Here is a 24,354-nt window from a genome sequence, read left to right as displayed (position 1 = left end):
GTATCATGGCACTATGCAGTAGAAAACCTTACCAATTTTTCATCAACTGTGATGAGTTGCGTGTCTTGAGCTTGGTCCTGTGCCAGCCACCATGTGGAAGTGCTCAGTGACCTGCAGTGCAAAACTTGAAGTTAAAAAATGATTCATGCAATGAGAAAATAGAGGCAGACAAATCTTACATAAACAAGTTACTTTAACAATATCCGTCTTGTAAAAAAATGGAAGAGGGAGAGATGAGGGCACAAAAATCCTTTTTCTCCCCAATTAGTTCTGTCTGCTGAGTTTTTGGCAGACTCCCACTTAGCAGTTCACAACAGGCTGCACTTTATGTCAGCCTACAGGCTTCTCTGTCACAGAGAGACTGCCAGTGGCAAGGACTGTACTGCTCTATATGAATATACAGTAGCTGGTTTGTCACGAACAGACAAAAAAATACAAGGCTGCTGCAAGTATTCTAGAACTCTGATCCCTAAATGATAGCATCAGAGGAAAAAAATCTTAACTCTGTTCCTAATGGTGTAACTATGCAGCTATAGTTCTAAAGTTCAATGACAAGATAACAAATTCACTTAACTGATAATCCAGATGCAAAGATCTCATCTTTGTGAATAGCTATGCACCATGGGTATTTTGATTTATTTCCCCCTTGACAGCTGATTAGAGACTTCCAAGAAAACTGGTTAACCTTTTAGCAGTTAGTAAACCTAATAATGTTAAATATGGGCAGAAGAATAAGCCCAAACCTGCTTTAATGTTAGTTCAGTAAAATTGGAAACTATGACAGCAGTTGGTCCTTTGGCCAAATAGCACAACAGCATGTGAAACCAGCCAAAGTTTCAACAGTCCTTCAGAGGGTTTACATAATTTGGAAACCTAGGGACTTCAAAATGCAAATTAACTTATGAAATTTTTGTTTATGAGGTATCATGGCAGTCTTGCTGGCAAATTATTAGCATCTCTTTCAACACAATTTCCATACAATGCCATTTTTTTTAACCAATCATGCAGTACATTCTAAAGAAGAGACTTTTCAGGAGCATGACGACACTATGGTGCAGTAAAAATGGAAATAAAATTTAATCCAAAAATAGCCCCTATGTACACTTTTAGTTGGCAACAATCTGAAATGTAGTTCAACATTCAAGAGTTTTTAGTTTAAAAAGGTAAACTTGAAATTGCATGTCTTGAATACCATTGCACAGTGATCTAAAAGGTCTACAGGGCTTGATAAGGCACAGTGTCAAGCTGTAGCTTTATTAATTTAACATGAAAGATTTGGGTTATGCACTCACCGCTTGGTGTCAAATACAACACAGGAGAGAGGTATATATTTATCTGATTTCCAGTTTACTTATTTTTTTTTTATTAATTGTAATTATCTTTATTTATTTTAAAAGTCTTAATTTATTTGATTTCTAACCCTCATCTCACCCCCAAAAAGTCTAGAATAGTTTACAATAAAAACAAATGATAGAAACAGAATAAAATATTAAAAGTAACATAATCAATAACTCAGGAAACAATACCCCAGAACTTAATCCCGCCTCCTAAAAACCTGCCCAAATAAGGAGGCTGTATAATACTTCTGGAAGATGTCCATGGTTGGGGTCTGATGGGCCTCAAGGGAGAGGGAATTTCAAAGCTGAAGGCTTACTTTTGATGATAACCTCCCACCCCAATTTAGTATTTTCACCAAACAAACTTGCACAGATGGAACTTGCAGAAAGTTGTTCTCAGCTGACTTTGGAATCATGATGGAACATAAGGAAAGAGCTGTTCATTAGGTATGTAAGAGTTAGGCCATAGTAACTCTGAATTGCTCCTCCTTAGGCTAACCTTAAGATTTTGCACCTCTTGCTCAGAAATGAGAGAAATTGCTCTCAAGTCAGCTCAACTCTGCCTCAGTGAATGGCACAGAAGAAAACTTGAGGAGGGAAGCAGGCCCTTCATGTACTACTGCATACCTCTTCATTCCATGACTGTTGGAGGTAACCTGAAGGACAGAAGTCCCACATCAATTCTGCCACATTTTGCAACATTAACTAAATACGTTTTCTATTTTAGAGAAAATAGTTTAATTGACATGTCTGAGGAGGGAAAAGGTTAGGGGAAGGGAAATTCAAGATGTTAAGTTCCTTTAGTTTCAACTAAAATTCAGTTCTAATTTGTTTGTGTATTTCCACAGGTCTCTGTTACCTAATGAATAACAATGCAGTTTACTTTTAACTAGCCAGTTTGCTGCCAATTAAAAAAATAATTTGTTCATTTTTACTTTTTCATAAAATAGGGCCCCGAGTACAAACTCTCTCAAATCATCTCACTTCATTGCATGAGATCATCTATTTCTGCCTGAACTGACAAGAGACTTTCTGTGGGAGATCCGGAAAGACTGAGACCGATATTTCTAGGGGATATCAGCATATACACAGATTATGATAAATCTTCTGTGTTAGCTCAAAATCTCTTAGCTATTGTGACAATTACATATGTGTCCCAGAGAGCATCTTGCTCAACACTAGCACAGCTGCCTATGTTCTGGATCTCGTTTTTGGACTGACGCAAGAGGTGGAAGGATGAAGGGATATGCCTTCGTGGATTGGCCACTGTCCATTTCTGTTCTGCCGAGTAAAGTATGCCCATCTGATAATATTTTTAAACAGTGTTTACTTGGAAATATAACTAAGCTGTATACTCTTTGGGGCCTGGACTGTATTTTATTAAACATATGTACAGGGTCTTGCCCAATAGGGCCTGGGGTCTACAAACAGGGCCCCTAGCTGCTAACGCACTACAAAATATAACATATATAATCTATACATTTTGGGAACCTCTGAGGCATTTGACAAAACAGCAAAATACAACAGCTTAATGGAACTTTATTTCAGGCTTTGTTGCTCCCAAATACCTTCCCTGACTTACAAGCCATTGTTTTCAGCTGAACTGGAGACAAGGAAATAACAAGGAAACATGACTGGAATACTGGTGGCTGAAGTCTAGTTCCAATTTGGAACATTATTCAGGTAACACCATCGCTATGCAGGAGACAAGAGTATTTTCACCTCTACCATAGTATCTGAAAGATCCCCACACTGAGCTGACGGGGGCGGGAACAATCAGTATGTTCACAGGCGCTTACAATTAGGAAATTAAGGTATTTTAAAGACACGATCAACCAAATCAGACTAAAGCATTCATCTCTCTAGTAGTGGTAGGCCTAGAAGAGGTCACTGCAGAGTCTATTCAGCATGATTTCAGCTGGTACTGTTCACTGAAACTCTTGGTATGCATGTGTGAACTGAGATACTCAAGTGACTTCCGCTTCTTTATTGGGAGAAAGGAAATTAAAAAAAAAAAGGAACAATTTTTGTCACTGCAGAGCAGCTTCTCTTAAAAGGTTATCAGCTCCTTGCTCAATAAACTATTTTGATGTTGACAACAGTCGAATTTTTGTTTGGACTTCAAATTTCAATATTGTGGATATTACGTAACTTGGAATTTAGCCTAGCATAGTAGAGAAAAAGCTATGGATTTATTGGTAGTGATGATCAGACACCCATAAAATCTTTAAATCTATTATTGTTTTTTATATCATTGAGCATGAAGTGTTGATGATGTACCTGTGGAGATCTATGATATGGACTAGTTACTGAACTTGCTCCATTTTTTTCTTTCTGAGAGGAGAGAAGTGTTTTAAGCTATTGCTCTTCTGTTCAAATATTTGCACCTATGGGCTCAGAAAGCAGCAGGAATTGGTGGACAATTCTGAAGCTTAATTTTGCTGCACACAAAGTACTTTTGAGGAACAAAGTGAAAATAATTTTGCAATGAAGCACTGAATTTCCAGCTGGATTAGATTCACATAAGGGAGAAAAAGAGGTAAACAATAAACCATGTCAGCTAGTAAACGATTCCTGATACAGACCAGTCTAAACACCCTCAATCCTATTCTAAGTGGTGAAAACATCACAAACCCCCTTTTTTCTTGTTTTCATTAAATGCTAAGAAGAATAATACCCTCTGTTTAGATTTGCATATAAGAAGTTGTAGAGTCACTTAAAACTCATGAACTAAGTAAGCGTTATTCAACTTTGCTATTTTTAAAGTCTGTCCTGGTGAAAAATCAATCTGGAAATTAAGAGAACAAGTACTGGAATACACACTGAATATGCTCAAATTTCTTCTAAAAGGCTAAGTATCTACCATTATATTACATCCTACGAATGTTCTGTACTCATTTATTTGCCCCTTCATAGGAATAAGAAATGTAGTATCGAATAATATTTGATTATTTGTTGCTAGATTGTGTGGAGATATTCCTCTCTGTTCTTGAGTGTTTCAAAAAGTAATAATAATAATAATAATAACTCCAAAAATAATTCACTGGATTTTTCTTCTTTTTCTGGAAAATCAGCATTTTATATTGTGCAGGGAAAAAAATGCTTAAAAAAATAATAATGAAACAAACTGATCAGGCTTCTGGGGAAGTGCTGGCTTCTGGTCCCTGGCTTCCAGGGCTGTTTATGTTTAACCAGTTTATGTGTTTTTTTCTCCAATGAGTATGTAATACTAGAAACAAACAATGAGAACAGGGACCAGGACTCAGGCCTCCAAAACTCCTGGGTGAGTGCCCTTCCTCAATAAACTGGACTAATGCTCCTTCTTGTTTATACTCTCTATCCCTATAATCATTCATTTCTTTCTACGCAACAGCCCAGGTTCAGCAGGATGGGAGAAGATTGCCCCCTGGTCAAGCTTAGCCTTTAGGCTGGTAGGTTGGGCACTCTCCAATAATGTTGGCTTGAAATAGAAGAGCTTAAAACCTAGATATCACATCCTGGACAAATGCTCTATTAGACTATTAGGTTGTATTACAAAGGTAAATCTTTTACTCTAGCCACATTTTTCCAATTCAAGTGGCTGTGCCTGTTTCCCAAGTAAACAAGTAATAGAAATGAACTGAGCATGGAAGGTGTGGGGGGAGAATGCATCAGTGTGGGACCAACTTGGGCACAGTTGTGGAGAGGGACTTTAGCTCACCCCCCCAGATTCCACGGCACACCTTGACATGTCCGACGTGCTGCGGCACACTGGTTGGGAAGCACTGTGTTAAAGCATTATCTGCTCTTTAAAGATGGACTGAGTCATTTAGATGACTGTCGCACAGACTTTGTGAATCAACAGCTTCTAGCAGCAGACAGGTGCCAAGGCACTCAACCTAGCCAAGATGGGAACATACAATAACCAAAAACTACTGGCTCCTAAGTTTTTTGAAGGAAGGGATTAGCCAAATTTTCATAGAAGCTGCACTGAAGTTTCTTTGAGAATGTTACTGTAGATTTCCAACCCATATCCCATTCTATCAACATCTGTCTTGACCTCTTGGTGGCTACTGAATGACAAACGTTCCCCACAACTATGCACAGCACCTCTTGCCGATTTTCATGGTTCCATCATTACGTAACTCTTGTTCTTTCTTCTCCAACTGATCTTTTGGTCTCTAGGCAAGATCATTTGCTTACCTCCTTTCTGGACTTCACTGACAGGCCCCAGGCTCTGTTTTTTCCCCCACCATGATTACACAGACCTCTGTTTTTATCCATCTGTTGCCTCTAGAGTCCGACCTCTCAAGGGCAGGAAGCATCCTTTGTTACATTTGTTAGAGTCTAACCAAGCCCATATCCAAGATTGTGGCCACTAGACTAAAAGAAAACATGATTGGCAACTGGCTAAATAATTGCAAAATGCAGAATTGGTGTTAAATAAATTATAGACACCAGCTAGATACACCAAGATTGCAATAGCCCACAGGTACTCATCCTTTTCCATAATGAAGCCTAGATAGTCTCACGCCTTATTATTAGCTTTTTCTCCCATTTTTGCACTAGTGCAAACACTGTGCAAATTCTTAGCAACATAGTATGTGGAACCCAATGAAAAATAAACAAACAAACAAACCAAAAACAGTTTTTCAACAACAGAAGACCCATAAGTAAATAACAGACTTGTGCATGGACAGACCTCTGCTATTTCTAAGCACAAGGCAAGCACAGTAGTATCTTAGAGACTAGGCTGTTATCTACAAATACTTATGGAGTACTGCTTTGTTTTTGGGACCCCCACTACAGAAAGGAGTTGAGCAAATTGAAGAGAGTCCAGCGGAGGGCAACAAAAATGGTGAGGGGTCTGGGGGACATAACTTATGAGGAAAGACTAAGGGAACTGAGCTTATTTAGTCTATGGAAGAGGAGACAGAGATGAAAAAACACGGAACAACAGGCTCAAGTTGCAGCAAGGGAAGTTTAGGTTGAATATTAGGAAGAATTCTCTCTCTAGGAAGGAGTAAGACACTGGAAAATGTTAACAGGCAGGTTGTGGAATCTCTGTCCTTGGAGGTTTTTAAGACCTGACTAGACAAAGCTTTGGCTGGGATCATCTAATTGGGGATTGGGGGTAATGTGTAGGGGGTGCACATACACCGCCTGGGCATGGCAGTGCATCCCTTACAAAAAGGCACTGCTGGCAGTGCTTGCAGGTGGTCGCCACTTGCCACCAACACTGCAGGGGGTCCTGCGATCCCCGCTAGCTGCTGCTGACAGCCAGTGGTATCTGTGGCTGGTCACTGACCCTTGGTCAGCACGCACCCTCCTTCCCCACCCCCTCAGCACTGGCAGCATCTGTGGGAGCTCCCTCACTTACTGCCGCTGTGCTCCCACTGTTGGAGGTACACGTCATTCATATTGGGGATGGTCCTGCTTTGAGCAGGGAGATGACCTCCTGAGGTCCCTTTCAACCTTAACTTCCTATGATTCTGAACCAGTTAGTCTCTAAGGGTACCTGCAGATGTTCTCTGGAGCTGCTCCAACATGTTACAATACACTGGAGCAGACTCGATTCACTGAAGTCTGCTGGAACATGGCAATTACTGTGCTCCAGTCAGCCGCCGTGTCTCATGTATTAGCGTCCTTGTGCTTCAAAATGGCAGCAGTGCTTGAACAAGCTTTAGTTCAAGCACTCCCATCGCCATTCTGAAGTGTGGGACACTAATACGTGAGACGTTGCGATGCATTAATTAGAGTGGCTCTTGGAGCCACTCTAATTAAACTGCTCTCCCTCCCCCGGAGCATGTGTAAATGTGCCCTAAAATGCTACGCTGTCTTGCCATCTGCCTGACTTGAGACTAACACTGCTAACTACCTCTTTACATGCACAAATACTGTATTTCTTTCCCTCAAATGTACATGGATATAATCTTTGGTCACTAAAAATTCTGGTGAAAATTCTTCAGATCTTTAATAAAAAGAACCTATCCCATATCAGAGAGCTTTTAGAAAAAATGTTAGCATGTTACCATTCCCTGGTCAGTTAACTGGTCTACACTTAAAATATATGACACTATGAAGTATCCAACTACTTCAGTATTAGTTTGCAGTTAAAAAAAAAAATAGAGCTATAAATTTATAATCCTCCTTAGATTTGAACCATGTTTCAGACTTCTGCAATTTCAGACTTGACATTAATTATTTTTACTGTCCATTTTAAATGCTACTTGCTAGTAATATAGTAATAACTTCAGAATCAGTCTAATCCTGGTCAAATGTCATGATAAACTTTGGTTTGCGATCTACTGCTTGTCAAGCACATGTTAAATTAGACTGCTGGGAGTCTCAGAAGCTTAGAAAGGTAAGGTAAGTGTGCTTTCAAAGGCCTTTCTTCCTGATATGGGTACAAGAATCCACCCCAGGGAGGACAGATGTTGGGGGGTGGGGCGGGAAAGAGTGCGGCTTGTGGGCTGCTGAGGGGAGTGAGTACCAGTGGTGCACCCTGCACTACTGGCTGGGTCAGCAGAGCACACTGTCCCTTCCCCATCCTGAGCCCTGGGATCCTGTGCTGCAGCAGCTCCAAGAAGGGCTTCCAGGATTTATCCTTCAAAGCCAGCACTGAATTCCTGGCTAAAACTGCTTCTCTGCAGCTGCAACAGCATGGCCCCCACCCACTTCTTGGGGACCTTTGCCCATGTCTGCAGAAAAGTGGCTTCAGCCAGAAATATGGTGTTGGCTTGGGGTGAGGGGGATGGAGGGGAGAAGGGAAATCCTTCAAGTCTTCCAGAAGCTGCTTGGCACCACTTCTGCTCAGCAGCCCTCCTTTCCCCCAGCCCACCTGTGTCCTGCATGCAGCTGACAGACAGAGCTCGGGGAGGGGCTGGCTGGGGGCTCAGTTGGAGCAGCCTGAGCTGTGGCTCTCTGCAAGAGGAGGATTAGCGGGGACCCTTTACTGGGATACTGGCACACTGTGACCTACCTGCACCTGGCACTGACACCGGATAAACCAGTCAAACCTAGATCAAGTAAGTCTGATACTACATTGATTCAGGTCTATTTTAGACTGGGATCTGACATTTTAAAAGCAGTCTACATGCTCCAAACTTCTGTTTTGTTAGGGCCACAGACCAGTTTCTGACCATCTAAATTGGAAAAACTAATGTCTGCACCTGATTAATGATTAGAGATGCAAGAATGGAAACTGAGTCTTTCCAATGTACTAAACCAGTAATGAACACACTGCTAGACCTTCCTGTTAAATTCATTAAAATATTTTACCATTCATTGATACTCAACTAAGGTAGACACAAATGATAAACTCAACAAGTATATTTCCTATTGTTAAGGGAGTAGGGCCACTTTTCATAACAGGCCCATATACAGCTTGCATTAATTAAGCCGTGTTATAGACTAAATGGACAGCAGTGTTTCCTATACTTAATTCATTTTATTTCCTCCATTTCAGAACCATAGATAGAAGTAATGCAACTTTTTTCACAACTACTAAGTGAGATTTACTCCTCTTGCATCATCACAACGAAAGGTACAAAAGCACTCAAACATTAAAACAGCATAAAAACAGCATACAGACTTAAATGTAGAAATATGACCTGATGTACATTATAAAAACACCTAACTCTTATTGATTATACATCCTACTAGGACCCCATGCCTAATATCAAGCTCTAACTTAACATTACTGGTTTACAATCTCTTAGCAACCTTGCACCTCAGCAGGATCAGACATACCAAAAACTTCAGACATACCATGAACACTTTCTCTCCCTCTCTATTCCACTAGTTCTGCCATCACTGCCACCCCCACTACTGAAGAATTCACTGTACAGTGACTCAAGCTGGCCAAAAACAGCTACCAAAAAGCCTACTTTATACCAGCCACATTGAAGAGCTTGGGGACTTGGTAAAACTGACTGTAGCCTGGAGTTACTAAAATTTAGACCACCCTCTAACACCACAAATATTTTAGGTAATTAACTGAATACTTGACTTAAGAATGCTGGTTATTTGTATTAAAATTTTGAAGATACAATGTACTGATTTGAAAGAACCATCCCTTAATAACTGTACAGTTCCAGCTCTTTATCTCTGTGCATTTACATGCACAACCAGAAAAAATTTAAAAGCTTACAGAAGAGGAAGACTGACACAAAAGTTGGCATAAGACAGACTTTTCTCTAAATACCCTTGAAAGACATGAAGAAGCCATAGAAGATGTCACATTACTGAACTTATCATCCATCTACAAGAATGCTGATGTTGCAAGTTATACAAGGACCAAATGCAGAACTCATTTCTGTGATCTGACCAAGTAGTTAAGACCGTAGAAAATAGCTACTTTGCCTCTATATGAGAGACATTTGACTGTTTGATCTATTAGCACCCCCTTTTGGTCAATGGCTGGAGGTATATTAAAGAAAATCTGATATTTCAAAAATGGAAATCTGATCACAAGAAGAAGAGAGGAAAGCCTGAAACAAAATCCCATGTCTTGTTCCCCATATAACAGTGGGGTTTGAAGGCCCTCATGAAAAAGCATGTTTTTTGATTAAGTGTAAAGGAAGTTTTAAGTATACCAATCTTCCATGACTTCAGTACAAAACTCCTGAATACATTTAACAAAGTTACTCAAGAAGCCAATGACCTTCTTGCCAATATTATAAACTATGCCACAAGAAGGCTATAGTTCATGTAAAAAAGTGACAAAACAGAAATAATAATACTGATCTACAAGACAGAAAAAACCCCATGAAAACAAAACAAAAACGTATACATTAATTTCATGCAACATTAGGCACCATTTATTTCATGTATGCTCAGAAGTTCCAAGATGGTCCATGTTGTTATCTTGCCTTCAGAATTTAAATAAAAATAATACAAATTTCAGAACATAACCAACAGCATTATCACAACACAAACCAGCAGAATTTATTTCCTCCTACTCTGAAGTAGGAAGAAACAATAGATAAATTATATGGTCCAAAAGAGACTTTACGGGTATAAAATGTTTTTAGTGTGTACTGCCTCTGCTTAATGGGTTTTATTTATACAAATTCAGAAGTAATTTTTGTGGGAAATGCTTATTTAAAATAAAACAGGATAATACTTCTTTTGCAATAGGACTGCAAGTACAATCTTGTACTGAAATTACTGAGAAGTAAAAGACCAATATTCTATTTTCACAAGAACAAGTTTGTTAATCTTGTAATATGCAGGGAACACACAAATTATTCACCAATAAACAGGGCAAATTAAGGGTCTTATTTTGTGGCACATGCTGGACAAATAATCATATTTCGGAGAAACAGCAAGTCCTCCACTCACTGTTTAGGGACATTCTCAGACAACACTGGAAACATAATTATTTTTTTTTTTGCCTGAAAAATAATAGCAAATGGTAAACACAGCAAACTGTTTGTGACTGGATGAAAGGAAAGCTAAACTAGTTTAATCTAACCTACAAAATGGTTCGGCATTACTTTTAAGCGGCAAATAATTATTCAGAACGGAAACATTAAATAATAGCGCCTTCTATGAGCTATGTATGAATGGCTATATTGAGGGACTCAGATACACCATCAATGTGTACCCCTGGACATGGTCAAGTGTTTTGAGTCACTTTTCTATTTGTACCTAAAATGGATTTTTGTATCGCACGATTCATTTAGCATTAGCCAAAATTCTAATACTATAAAAGCCTAAGTCTGTCCGTCTGTCTGCCTGTAACACTTTATTTGCACTCTGATTGGCTGACGGAAACAGCCAGAGTGCTCCAAGCATGGGGGAGTGCTACTGTGGTTCCGAAGCCACGCTGAGGACCAGACAAAGCTCCCCCACCCTGCTCCTTGCAGGAAGCAGAACAGCTGCAGTATGGGGCGTTAGGTGGCAGCATTCCATCCCAGCCCCCTCCCCCCACTCCATCATTCTTGATGGGCAATTGGCTAGTAAATATTAGAATACCAGTTTTAACATTCTTTTGGCTACTAACTACCAAATATCACATCAAAGTCAAGTCCATGATCAGAGGGCAAGAGAACAGGCCTTATGATGAGAGGCTGAGAGCATCAGGATCTGGGGTCTTTTCACCAGAGCGCCCCAAGGGATAACAAGGACCAACAGTCATAAACTCCTCCATGACCGTTTTAGACTGGAGACAAGGAAAATCTTCTTTACTGTCCAAGGCCTGGAATAAACTCCTTCCAGAAGTGGTGCAGGCACCTACTCTGGACTCATTCAAGAAATGTTTGGATGCTTATCTTGCTAGGATCCTTTGACCCTAGATGACTTCCTGCCCCTGGGGCAGCAGGCTGGACTCAATGATCTTCAAGGTCTCTTCCAGCCCTAATGTCTATGAATATATAAATTTGCCTGTCTTCGGAAGTGAAATTCATTACATTTAAATATTAAATAATTATAAAAATAGGGAAAACTGATTTCCTATTTAATAGGCAGAGTGACTCACCATACTAAGAAGGTAGCAATTTCAGAACATCTCCAAACCACAGTACTAGCTGTTTTAGAACATATAAATGTACAAAGAACAAGACTGTGGGCACTAATTAGTTTAGCAATGGAGTAATACATCAAATGTTCCATTGATATCAGGTGACCGAGTAGCTTTGAAATACTGTAATGCTGCTCTCAAAATCTGCAAATTAACCTCAGATCACAATACTCTGTTGGCAGACTCTTCATGAAATGGTTTTCCTCTAATACCATGATTTCCACCAATTCTTACATTCAGCGATTTTTTCTAATATTTATTTGACACGGCCCATGCAGCATTTCCTTAATTAGCAATCAATACTGGGATTATGTTTGTCAGATGAGCAGGAGCAAACTAATAGAAGGAGGTGGAAGGAGTACAGATTAACACATAGGTGACATATATATTTGCTCTGTCTATGTTTTCTAAATGTCAATCTTCCCCCCACATGCACAGAGACATTCATATGAAGAGTAACAGTAACTAAAAACTGTGCTCTCTTCATAATAAAAAGAACAAAAGTCAAAGGGTTTAATTCCAAAACCCTGGTGAATTAAACTAATGTTCCACAACCCACCTCTGTGTTATACTAAATGCATACATTTTTTATATGAAAAAGAGCATCCTGAATTGCTTAAAATTAAACAAAAAATGCAAACTAAGTCTTCCCTTCTATTTTAAAGTCATACACTATTAGTTTTGAGAGTACTGCATTTCTAGCCCTTTGTCTTAACTCCTTAATTGGCAATATTTTAATAATATACTTTTTTATTTTGGATATACTACCAAGCATCAAGAAACACAAAGCCTGGCTTGTAATTTTAGAGGAAAACTATTTCATGTTATGCATCTGTGGATTTGTTTCCAATTCCCATATGTTTGTCTGCTGTAGACTTACATTATACAGCACTTTAAGTGGAGCAGCCATCACAATACTTTATTATGCTTGACTTAGTGTTACATCCACAGAACATGCATCAATGGCGCAGTCTTGCGTCCAAGAGTAAATATTGTCAAGCAAGTGTTCAAATCACTTTGTGTTCTAAATATTATTAGAACCCCCAAGACAGAACTTAGACTATACAAGTCATTCCTATTCAACTCCTAATGGTACATTAGACAGCAGGATATTTTGTATCTTTTTTCTTAGCTTCATTACTTTGCAATTGTAAGATTATATAGAGACTATATAAAACTATTAAATATCATCTCTTGTAAGATTTTAATCACAATTGTCATGGGAACCACTGTGAATAATTAACTCCTATCATGCACACTTACCTTTGATTTGAAACAAACGACTGACTGCAATGCAAGTTACCTCCTGGTAATGTCTCAATTTAAAGTTTTTCAAAGACCATACATCAAACTTTTAAATGCAAATCTGCCAGAGTTGTAAATAGTTATATTCATGAGATTTAGAAATCAAGCCTATTGTAAAATGTCATATAATGTAAATATCTCCTCTTTTGTAAGAGCCCTAAATTAAATGAATAAAGGTTAAATCACCTGACAGCATTAGTTTAAAATGCACTAGTACTATTTGACTGCAGTTTATTTTGAGACTAACTGTATTTTCACTTCACTTCCCCCTCCCCCACTCACCATATGCCTTCCTCTTATTTTCATTTAAAGCTGGTTTTTTTACTTGCTCCTCACAATACTGGAAAAAGTACATTTCCTAGAAACCTTACACAACTACTTACCCTACTTACTTCCTACTGTAATTTATTTACTAAATTATTCTTTTCCCAATTCCCATCTGACATCTCTTGCTATTTGCTTCCCCCCTGCTTTATATTCTCTTTACGCTCTTACCATTTGGGCAACTATTTGTTCCCTAAAAGGAGACAACTAGCCCTGCAACTGCTGACTAGTTTTTAAAGTGGAATGCCCATCTCCTCTCCTCTTCCCTCAGGCAAAACTAGTGCTCAGGACAAAGGAATAAAGTCTTATTCTTGCTACAAATTTCTATGCAAGCACAGGCAACAAAACTGAAATTATAATTTGTTGACTGTGTCTGATATGAAACACACATCTACACCCACATAAAACTTCATTACTACAAAGGTTTATTTTGGACAATTCAAAAAGGACATAAGGATTCCCTGAACGCACAACCTGAAAATCCTAGACTTTTGCATGGAAAAAGAACTTCTCTTCCTTGATAAAATGAAAAACTGTATTACTTTCACAACCCACTATTTTACATGTTTGTGCTTCAACCTAGGTCTTCTAGTACCTAGAAAGGATGCTCAGGGGTATGTAATTGTGTTCTCCCAAGTTTTCTCGTCTAAGAAACATCTTGAAGATAAAAAGTGCAATATAAATGCTAACAAGGAAATATTACACAGGGAAATGTTAAGACAACTTATAAGCATTATTTTATAGAATTATGATTTGTTATGGTATCAATATAAATTTCATTTTCATTTTGTGGAACTGTTACTTTGGAAGACTGACATCAAGATGACAACTCAGCAAAATACAGAAATAGAGTGCAAATTTCATAGCTGATATGGCATCAGGTATTTATGCAAATGTAAAGACTCGATTAGAGTCAAAATCTCTTTTTAAAATATTGAACTAAAGGCAAGTGTAAAAATAACCTTCTGTGTTAACACTCCATTCTTAAACAGCTGCTAGAAATGTTTGCCCACACAAATTCTGTGCCTGACTACAGTCTGTCTAGTGCAGTCAAAAGTTAATTTAGTTTCCCAAGATCAGTCACAGTTTAAAAGGAAGATTTAGACGGATACAAATTACTACAACTAGAGGTGGCTTGTTAACAAAATGGTATCTAAATATACTGGCCTATAAAAAATGTCACCCTGAAATGCAAGACAGGCAAACTAAAATAAAAAAGCGTGCAATTCACTGCTTAGAAAGAATAGGCCTTTCAGTGCTAAATCTCCAATATGAAATTTTAACTGCAATTTTAAAACCCAAACATGTGTTATTAAGAATGGGAATTTTATTTTGAAGCTTGTCCCCTTAGTTGATCACTGTTAGCAACTAAAATGTTATTACAAACCACACCTGGGCAATCTGGAGATACACTTTTACAACCCAGTTAGCATTCACTGTCTTATAAGTACTTGATTCTGTTACAGAAACAAAACGTTTGAACATAAAATTGTTTTGCTTTCACTTAACTGAACTGATAGTTGAAAATAATTTTGAAAATCCTTAAGTCACTTTGGTCATAAAGACCCCACAGACTGTATTCTGTAGGCTATGTATATTAGAAGGTTTAACTGTCCCTAAGAAAGTATGCAAGCTTCCAGGAAACATAGTATTTCATTCCCACAACCACTAACCTAGGCAATAATAAGAATGTAAGTAGTGGTAAAAGGAAAACAATCCTTCCATTGCAGTGTTTTATTAACAGCAGATGTTTAGCTGTAGCTTCCATGTCAAAAACTGGACTCTAACCATCAGAAGAAATTAATGGTTTTCTTTTAAAGAGGTAGTTGTTAGTCTGAAATCCATGAGAGGGCAGGGTAGATATGCACCTTTATCTCCTACCACTGCTCTGTTCCTCTCTCGGTTGCTCCCTTGTCTTTTGTATTTTAATTTTTCTCTCCTTATACTTTGCTTTCTGCACATCCTACAGCATCTGACAAAGTGAACTTGGGTTCATGAAAGCTTGTGTTCAGGTATATTTCCTATTTAGTTAGTCTATATACGGATATACAAAAGTGCTGCGTTATTTTAAAGAATCAACAATGTGCAAATTTGTGGCAGCAAGATGTTCACGTTTTTCAGACACATAAGTAGCATCAAAAATAAACATAACAACCATAAGCAAAATTATGTTTTCCTATTATCCATATACATAAGCAGTATCATCAAGAACCCATTTCTTTTTTCTCTCTCAAAACATGGGTTACACAAACACTTAACTTACCTAAGATGGGAAAATGTATGCATTTCAGGACAATCTAAACATATTACTATGATGTATACATTTTTTTCTTCTAGAAAAGCATTTATACAAGTGGCAACATGAAGGTATTTCTCACATTTAGGACAAAGCCACGGATTTAAATTTTGATCACATTTATCTTGGGTTCTGCTCCTACTTGAACAGTGGTGCCACACATTTGGTCCTGCAAACAAACGGTACAGGATCATTCCACAGGCTGGATTTGCTATGCCCCATGTACTAGATGGGGACCTGCCACTTGGCTCCAATGAGATGAGGCCTGTCATTCTAGCCCCAGCCCCAACCACAAATGCATCAGAATTAGCCACCTGTCCTGGCCTTAATCACACATGTGTTGTATTAGGCCCACCCCAGCCCTACACATATTAGACCTGTCATCCCAGCCCTAACCCTGACCCCACACACACTAGATTAGTTCCAATGTCCCAGCCCCATGTGCACCAAATCAGGTCCACTGCCCCACACCGGATCCCAAACCTGGGGCTATGTCTTCTGGACTACAGTGCTTGGAAGTTTGGCAGTCAGGGAGCAGTGAAAGTGTTGTCACCACTCCCTAGCCAACACATTTCTGGACCCTTGGGGGAGCTCTGCTGGTCAGAACAAATGGATCCATGGGCTGGATCTGGGGTTGAATACTCCTGGTTTTAAATGTAGCGAGTCTTTAACAATAACCATCACCACTTGCATTGGCTTCCTAATAAAAATAAAAACTTTGGATAATCATATAACATGTGATTTTTTTCCTCAATATTGTGATAGGTCAGATAAAGCAAAACAGAAGTAGCAAGTATCATTTAATGTTTCATATATGTAAAAGTAATCATTCATAAATTTCCAATAAAACTTCTTTTATATTTTGCTTGCCAATTTGATGCTGGCTGCCCTGGGAAAATAACAGATTTGGAAATAGCAGTTTCTACCATCATTAAGAGAAAATATCCATCCAAAAACTGTCTTTTTGGCTTGTCTAATTATGTACTGTAGCAACTATTGTCTGAATTGAGATTTATAGTGGAAAATTACGTGCGACTGAATAAAAATGCCTAGAGCTACAGGCTGAGGCAAACATCATTTATTCAAGGTCATTTTTGTAACCCAAGACACAATATTTTTGGGCTATAACAAACATCCTGGACTGCATATTTAAAACCCATTATATTAAGGCAAATGATATTGTTTAGCTAGTAGATTTTTAACATCTCATCTACAGACAAGTGATATTCAAATCTCTTCTCTCATCATATAATTATGTTGGCATTGGGATACTGATTTTTCAAGAGAGGAAGACATTCTTACATAATTTGCTGCTGGGTTTTTGTTTGTTTGTTTGTGTTTCTTTTGCTAAGCAAGGGAAAAAATGCAGGTGCCAACTGTAAAGAAATTCTCCAGAAAAATTACTTACCAAAACTAGCATTGTTTTCTGAATACTTTACCCCCCCACAATTCCAAATGAAAGTGCATGCCTTGCAATGTAGCGAGAGAAGCCCTTTCAAGACCATTAAGACAGTTAGCATTTGTTTCTGAAATCTAACGTAATTGCATTCAACTCTTCCCCCAGTTACTCTCTCTTCAGACACTGTCCTGACAAATCTTCAGGATATAAAGTCATTGCATTAGTATATTCACAATACATACAGAACAAGTTTGCTTTCGTTAATGGTTATGTAAAAGTAGACACTAAGCTCTAGACATGAAGATTTTAATCAATACATACTAGGTGCATCTATACAAGACTTTTACTGTGCAGTAGACAAATTAGCTGCACAGTAAATGTCTCAGCATTTACATGTGTGCCTCTGTTAGGCTGGAATGAACTAATTTATTCCAAAGCAGGATAGTACTGAGACTATCCTACTGTGGAGTAAAACAGTGCATGTGTAGATGTTGCCCCGGTTGGCTGAGGCACAAAGGTACTTCAGTGCAGGGGCTGCCTGCCTCCTAGCCCTGCACCAAAACACCCTTGTGCCACAGCCAGCCCCTCTACAGCACACAGAACTAGGAGGAGCAGCTCTGGGCTGGCAGGCTGACCCCCCTGGGCCCTCTGCCAGCCAGGGCTGCTCCATTCTGGCTCAACGTGCTGTGCATATATTCAAATGGCAATGCTCCCAAGCACACATTCAAACAGCTCCTGGTCTTACTGGGCACACATTCAAATGGGGTGCCTGGGAGCAATAAACTCCGGAGTTTATTGCTTCACATTAATTGCATGTGTAGATGTACTGACTGAACAGGTGTTTCAGATCACATATGGGATGTAAACAGTGGGACTAGATTAAGCAACTCAGGCTCCTAGGCAAACACTACAGTCTTACCTCACCTCTACTTCCACAGTGGTAAAAGCAAAAGCACAGGTCCCTCTTCTTTCCCTTAGGAGGAGTAGCAAAAGTTCTCCTTCTCCTCCCTTGGTGAAAGCCAGTGGCAGATCTGGCAGACAAGTACTTAAACTAGAAGACAGATTATATTTGCTGAGGTGGGACCTGTGACACTTTTCTTCTGCCACACACAACATCTAGGCACAATTGATGAAGACTTCCCCTCACAATCCCCAAATGCAGACATATGGGGCATTTTCATTTTTTGCAGGCCAGCTGCAGAATCAGATAGCCACTGCAGCACTGGTTACAACTGAGTCACATTTTCAAACTGATCTCCACAATTAGAAAACCCAGAAACTGTTTTTAATGGAAACCAAAATTCCACTGTTCTCTCAGAACACTAGGTTCTGGGAGTGAGTCTCTTGTGTCTATGCCTTATCCAACCCTAGATGCCTGTTCGCTGCTCAAGCTGTCCTTTTCCAACACATTCACTCCACAATGAGGGGGGGCAGGGAGCTTTCTTTGCCTGACACCTGTGGCTCACTGGCTCAGGCCCAAGATGCTGCAATGGAAGCCCAGGAACAGTACTATAATTAGTAATACTGAGTAACTATTACTCAGATGCCATGTATACCTTCAGGCAGGTGAATGCAGTCTCTGTATTCAGCCCATCAGGAATAACTTTCCCTCCTACCCACAGTTTCCAAAGAAAATAGTATTACATTTCTAAAGTGGACTCAGCAATGTATTATGAAACACATAATCTAAATCAGCATTTCCCAACCTTTTTCGTCCAATGGCACACTTACCTAAATAAAAAAGCACTGTGGCACACTGGACAGGGGGGTGGTACGCAGTCAGCCAGATGGCATTTTGGGCTGCAGCCACACCAGTTGGGAAACACTGATCTAAATGACATTACTATATTAACTGAAAAGTTCCTGTCTTAGGACGCAGCTCCATTGTGTCACAGAGCTGTCTACAATATGCTTTGCTAGCAGTATTTTCAGACCCTGCATTGCATTTCCCTCTGCTTCTTCCATTCTCTCATTTTACCTCCCTGTATTGTGCTACCTTGAACCAAGCAGGTTCACCTCACCACTTGCAGACCATCTATCTACTGAACACTAAAAAATGAAGCATTTGAAAAATTTAATCTCCCTGTGTATTAGGTAAGGACTACGCTAAGAGTCACTAATGTGTACATACCAAAATACCATTAGTGCCTATTGGCTCAATACCGTACCTTTCTTCTACTTGTGCTTAAAGAAGAATGAAAGCAATTGTAAACTTGAGGACAAGCAAGTTCCTCACCTTGATCAAGGGTTCCTTCCCTTGGTCCTACTGGGTTACAGCTTAGGCGTTTCTCACCTAGGCTCCAGAAATCCAGCTTTTATCCATCACTGACCTTTGTGGCACTGAAGAATTCTGAACACCCTGACTTCTCACTTCTCATTTGCAAAAAAAGCCAACAGCCATTCTGAACATTAAATGACTACAGTACATGCAAATAAAAATAAAGGGTGCTTACAGACATGGGGGTGGGGGGGAAACAAAACAGCACTTTACTTTCAGCTTTAGTGCACCCCCATGCTGAATGTAGCACATGCCCAGAAGAGGAATCCTGTCAGTTTGACCTAGCTCCCCAGTGTCTGTATAGCTGATTGAATCAATTGCTGGATGAAAGTGCCAAAAAAGCCCCATTGAAATGCACGAGCTATACAGATGATGAGCGAGCCGGGTCGAACTGATGCGATTCCTCTTCCAGTAAAGTGCTATTTTGTTTGGTTTTTTTCCATGTCTGTCAGCACCCACTAATAACAAGAAAGAAATATTTAAATCCAGCCCTCAGTTTCTTACTTTCTTGGACAAAAGGTATGAATATACAAGATTGAAGAATTTCTACTGTACCCTTGATAAAAATACATTTCTCTTTCCACATACTGATAATCAACCACATAATTATGAAACAGCACAACACTTTTAATCATATTTATGACATCCTTGCTACAAAATTGTGTCTTGTAGGGACCACATCTTTCAAGAAAGACCCTCTATCATAGCTGTGAGAAGATCAAAGTCTATGCATACTATACTTTTGTTAAAAGAAACAAGTTTTAAGACTGATTTACAAAACCTCAAAAAACACATTTGGAGCTTATTTTACCACTATATTCCTAACCGAACTGTGCTCTGATCATCCTTGGGACATACTGTCTTCTTAGAAAGTAGATTGTTGAACAGAAAAAATACCAAGAATCTGATCCTGAAAGATGCTCCACGTCACAGAATCACAGAAAAGTAGGGCTGAAAGTGACCTTTAAGAGGTCATCTAGTCCAACATGATCAAAGAGGAATCAGACTAAACTATTCCAGGTAAGTGCTTGTCTAACCTACTCTTACAAACTTTCAAGTTTGTTGGAATGTCAGCAGAGCTCATTGCAGAAGCAGGACTCATTACCTTCTTACCAATGACAGTCTGAACGCAACTGTTGGGTGGCATTAATTTACCTACGTTCAATGGTTTCACTTCCCCCACCCATGCCTTTGCACAAAAAAGGAGGAAAAAAAAAAAGGAAAAAAGTTTTAGGAATACAATAAAACAAAATTTCTAAAGAACACGATTTCCAGGACAGACTGACCACAAAATTTTCTAGCTCCCTTGCTTGTTTCATTTAATCTTAAAAATCATTTAGAACCCTGACTCAATCTTCCAGTTAACATATCAATGGTGGACTGCTGTGTCCACACAGAGCATCAAAAGAGTTGAGTCCTGGTGACAACACAACAAGACTATACTGAAGCAACATATGATTTTTAAAAAATTTACATAACCCTTGGTGAACAGACACTTCACAGCCTGATGTATTTATCTACAACAACCCTGTGATGGGGATAAGAATACTTCCCTATTTTATAGAAGCACTGATGGAGGAAAACTAAAAACTAGATCAGTGGTGCACAACCTTTTAGATCCCAGACAAGAAGACTGGTGTGGGATGGGTCTGTGGGCCCAATCTAGTATGCACAGTGCTGGGGCCCAATGCAAAAGATGACAGATTGGACCCCAGTCTCATATACCATATCGGGGCCACGCATCAGATCAGGTCCACCACTCAGCCCCACACACATTGTACTGGACCTGACCTAGCCTCAGCCCAGGCCTAGCCCTGTGTGTGCCAGATTGACAGACTGGGCCCCATCAGCCCAGCCCAGCCCTGCAAAGCTAGGTCATTTGGCCCCCAGGGCTTGGAAAATTCAGCAGCTGTGAAGTAATGTCAGCATTAATTGCCACCATTTCCTCACCTCTGCCCACCAAATTTCCACACACTTGAGGAATCCCATGGACTGGGGGTTTAGCACCTCTGGACTAGATGAGTAAGGCTGCTGAAAGAAGGGTGCTGCTCAGTATTAGCACTGTCAGGGCGCAAATATTTTGATTCACAAGACAAAATGAGAGATTTCAAACAGGAATTTGAAGTGGCAAAAATATTCTGACCCATTTTGGCCTTTCTGAGCTCTTTGCAACAGAAGAAACACTCTATTTTTCTGTGTTTAAAAAAAAAGTGAGAGCAAAGAACTGGCATTTTCTGAGGGCTGCCTTAAATCTAATTAAATTGAGAACCACTGGAAAAAGGGACTTTGGTGTCATAATGTAAAATACTGCAGCTGTCCAGGTTTTAGGCATATTGCAGTCTACTAAATACAGTTTACTGAAGATACAGCAGTGTGCTAAAACTGCTACGTAATTCACAAGAAGCATTAGGTGTCTAAGAATGGCAGATGCCTTCAGCAGCAAGCTGTCTAAACTAGCAAATGGGGAACTTTAAGACACGGACATCACTCAAATCCTGCCTCTCTGAGATGTAAACACTTTACTCTGGGTTGCGAGGAATTGCAGGACCCGTCACAAGAACCTCTTGTAACTATGCACCAAGGGCTTCTTTCAGAAGTCAAAGGTGGCTCCTTTTTGATGGGGAAGGAGATAATGGATACTGCCTCTCAATCTAATAGTTCAGTGGCTAGAACACTAATCCATTAGTTGAAAGATATATCTTTCATTCCCCCCCCCCAACAAATACTACAACCACCAGACAACAGGGTATAGTGGACTGGATGTCCTCAATTTCTCCTGAAGAAACCATCTACCTTATATGGAATATTTATATATTCATTGAGACAGAGAAAGAAGGAACATGACTACAGTTTAGCAAAGGAGAGAAAGTGAGAAAAATAGGTCTGAGATGCTGATACCTGGAAGAAAGAACACCCAATATCCATTTTTTGTTACAGTGTTTTATATTAGTTATTCACTGGAGCTGGGATTTGAACAAGGTATGTACCACAACTCCTAAGCTAGAAAGTCAGGTCTACTCTTGTGTTCTCTTTGTATCCCAATGAAAATTGAATGATTTCACATAAAGTAGAAACACTTTAAAAGGAAAGATAAAGAACACTTCTGAATATCTTCATGCCTGGTGCTTGGGTCACTCTCCTAGACCGCAGAATTAAATACTCATGAACAAAAGAGAACTGAAGTCCCCAACAGTCACCAGGTTTGGGAATAGCAGCAACAGCAATACTTCCTTCTTCTACGCTGCATGAAGTCTCATTTCCAGATTGGGCCCCACAGGAGCTGGGCCAAGAAATGCCTCCTTTGTGAATTCTCACGGGGCTTCGCCTCAGTTAAGGACCAAGATGCTCAGGCATGGAGAGACGAGGCCCTTCTGGGCACAACCAGAAGTAGGAAATTAGGTACTTTGGGAGCTCCCAAGTCAGAACAGTGTCTGTGAGCTACATCCATCTCCAGGGCTAGCTAGGCAGCAGCAGAGTGAGGCTTGCAGCATAAGCACCTGAAGTGATTTTCCCAACCTCCCAGATGTAATGAACACAGCAGGAACTTGCACTGTGGCCCCAACCCCTGCCCAGCAGCCCCTCTCCTGCTTCCCCGCAAGCCAGGGGTCATGTCAGCACCTTCCATGGAGGTCTCACCTTCGCTTGAAAAAATTACGACCGTGCTAAAGGCAGAACAAAAGGGCTGAAGATTTTACCTCACACATGAGGGAACCCCTGCTGCCCCGGGCGTTCAAGAAGAGTGGGGGGAGCCAGGCTCAGAGCAGTTTCTCCTGCAAGAGAAGTTTCCTACGCGGCCGGTCTGGAGCGCGGCCCCAGCCCCCGGCCTCTAGAGTGAGCCCGCCAGGCTCCTGGCCTCGGGCCTCAGCAGCACCAGTGCGGAAAGGGGCATCAGCAGAGCTCAGGCCGGAGGGAGCGCCCAGGACCCCCCTTACCTGCCCGGCATCCGGCGGACAGCAGTCGCGCCTCCGCCCCTCCCAAGGTGCCTGAGAGCCGCTGACATTGAGAAAGCCGCCGCCATGACAGCAGAGGACCCGCTGCGCTACGGCGTCTTCCTAGGGACAAACCTCCTCTGCCCGCCTGGGAAACGCGAAGTGGAAACTGAGCGGCTGTGTCGGCTGCGGCATGACCCCGCTGGGGCGGGGCATCGGGAGGGGGTGGGGCCGGCAGCCCTGGGGTACCCACTGGAGCCTGTGGGGTGCGTGGGGATTGCTCCTCTTCTGCCTTTTTTTCTTTGAACTGTGAGGCCAGAAATATCCCGAGGCAGGGAGATGCGCCCTGGTCTGGAGCAGCATTTGGGAAAGCGCAAGCTGGCGGCCAGGCTGTGGCAGTGTCACAACAATGTTGGGGTGATACCAGGACCTCAAAGGTGGTCTTCCCTGGCAGGGGAGGTCCCTTGATGATGGTTTTGGCCCAGGTGCTTATACTGACCTGCGAGGGGGATCCCCTTCTTCCTCGCCTTGGGTGGCTTGGTGTAGTTGAGGGTGGAGACCTGCTCCATAGCATGGCGGGGAGGTCCACCTGTCAGGGTCTACTAAAGCCTCCTGGTAGGAGGATCTGGGCTACACAGCTTACAACCATGGGGAGTTGCTTTCTGGCTTTCCCCCTAACCTGCTCCTTCTGGCTTTTGGCTAGGGGCAAGCAAAACTAGGAGGCATCTGAACTCCAAGACCTCCATGCTTGCTTGGGTCTTGTATGTCAGATGCTGCCATGGATTTGGGAGTATCTGAAGCCCTGGACAGATGTGTCTGGGAGGTAGGATACTTGTCGGTGGTAGCACCACGTAGACTTGAACCTTTGAGCTCAGCTCAGTCAATAAAATTTGAAACTGATTTGGCCCACGACAAAAACAAAAAAGTGTTGGAAGAATCTGGTGGGTGAAAGCTGGTTTTATGGGGCCTGTGCTGCCCTCCA

The 24,354-nt window shown here is 40.7% G+C and overlaps 1 protein-coding gene across 1 annotated transcript in view; it reads right to left on the bottom strand.

Annotated features, from left to right (window-relative positions):
- Positions 1-23,535, bottom strand: part of NDUFS4 (NADH:ubiquinone oxidoreductase subunit S4) — a 67,686-nt gene extending 44,151 nt beyond the window's left edge. Inside the window, exons 1-2 of the mRNA XM_019532052.1 lie at positions 23,376-23,535; positions 33-111 (exon numbers count right to left, since the gene is read on the bottom strand). Coding sequence (XP_019387597.1) covers positions 33-111; positions 23,376-23,461 — 165 coding nt within the window. The 5' untranslated portion in view covers positions 23,462-23,535. The remainder of the gene's footprint in view (positions 1-32; positions 112-23,375) is intronic.
- Positions 23,536-24,354: the final 819 nt, after the last annotated feature.

The sequence above is a fragment of the Crocodylus porosus genome, unplaced genomic scaffold (genome assembly GCF_001723895.1).
Source record: "Crocodylus porosus isolate Cpor-Errol unplaced genomic scaffold, CroPor_comp1, whole genome shotgun sequence".
Classification (NCBI taxonomy): domain Eukaryota; kingdom Metazoa; phylum Chordata; order Crocodylia; family Crocodylidae; genus Crocodylus; species Crocodylus porosus.
The sequence above is the reverse complement of the archived record's forward strand: the minus strand, read 5'-3'. Positions and strand labels throughout refer to the sequence as shown.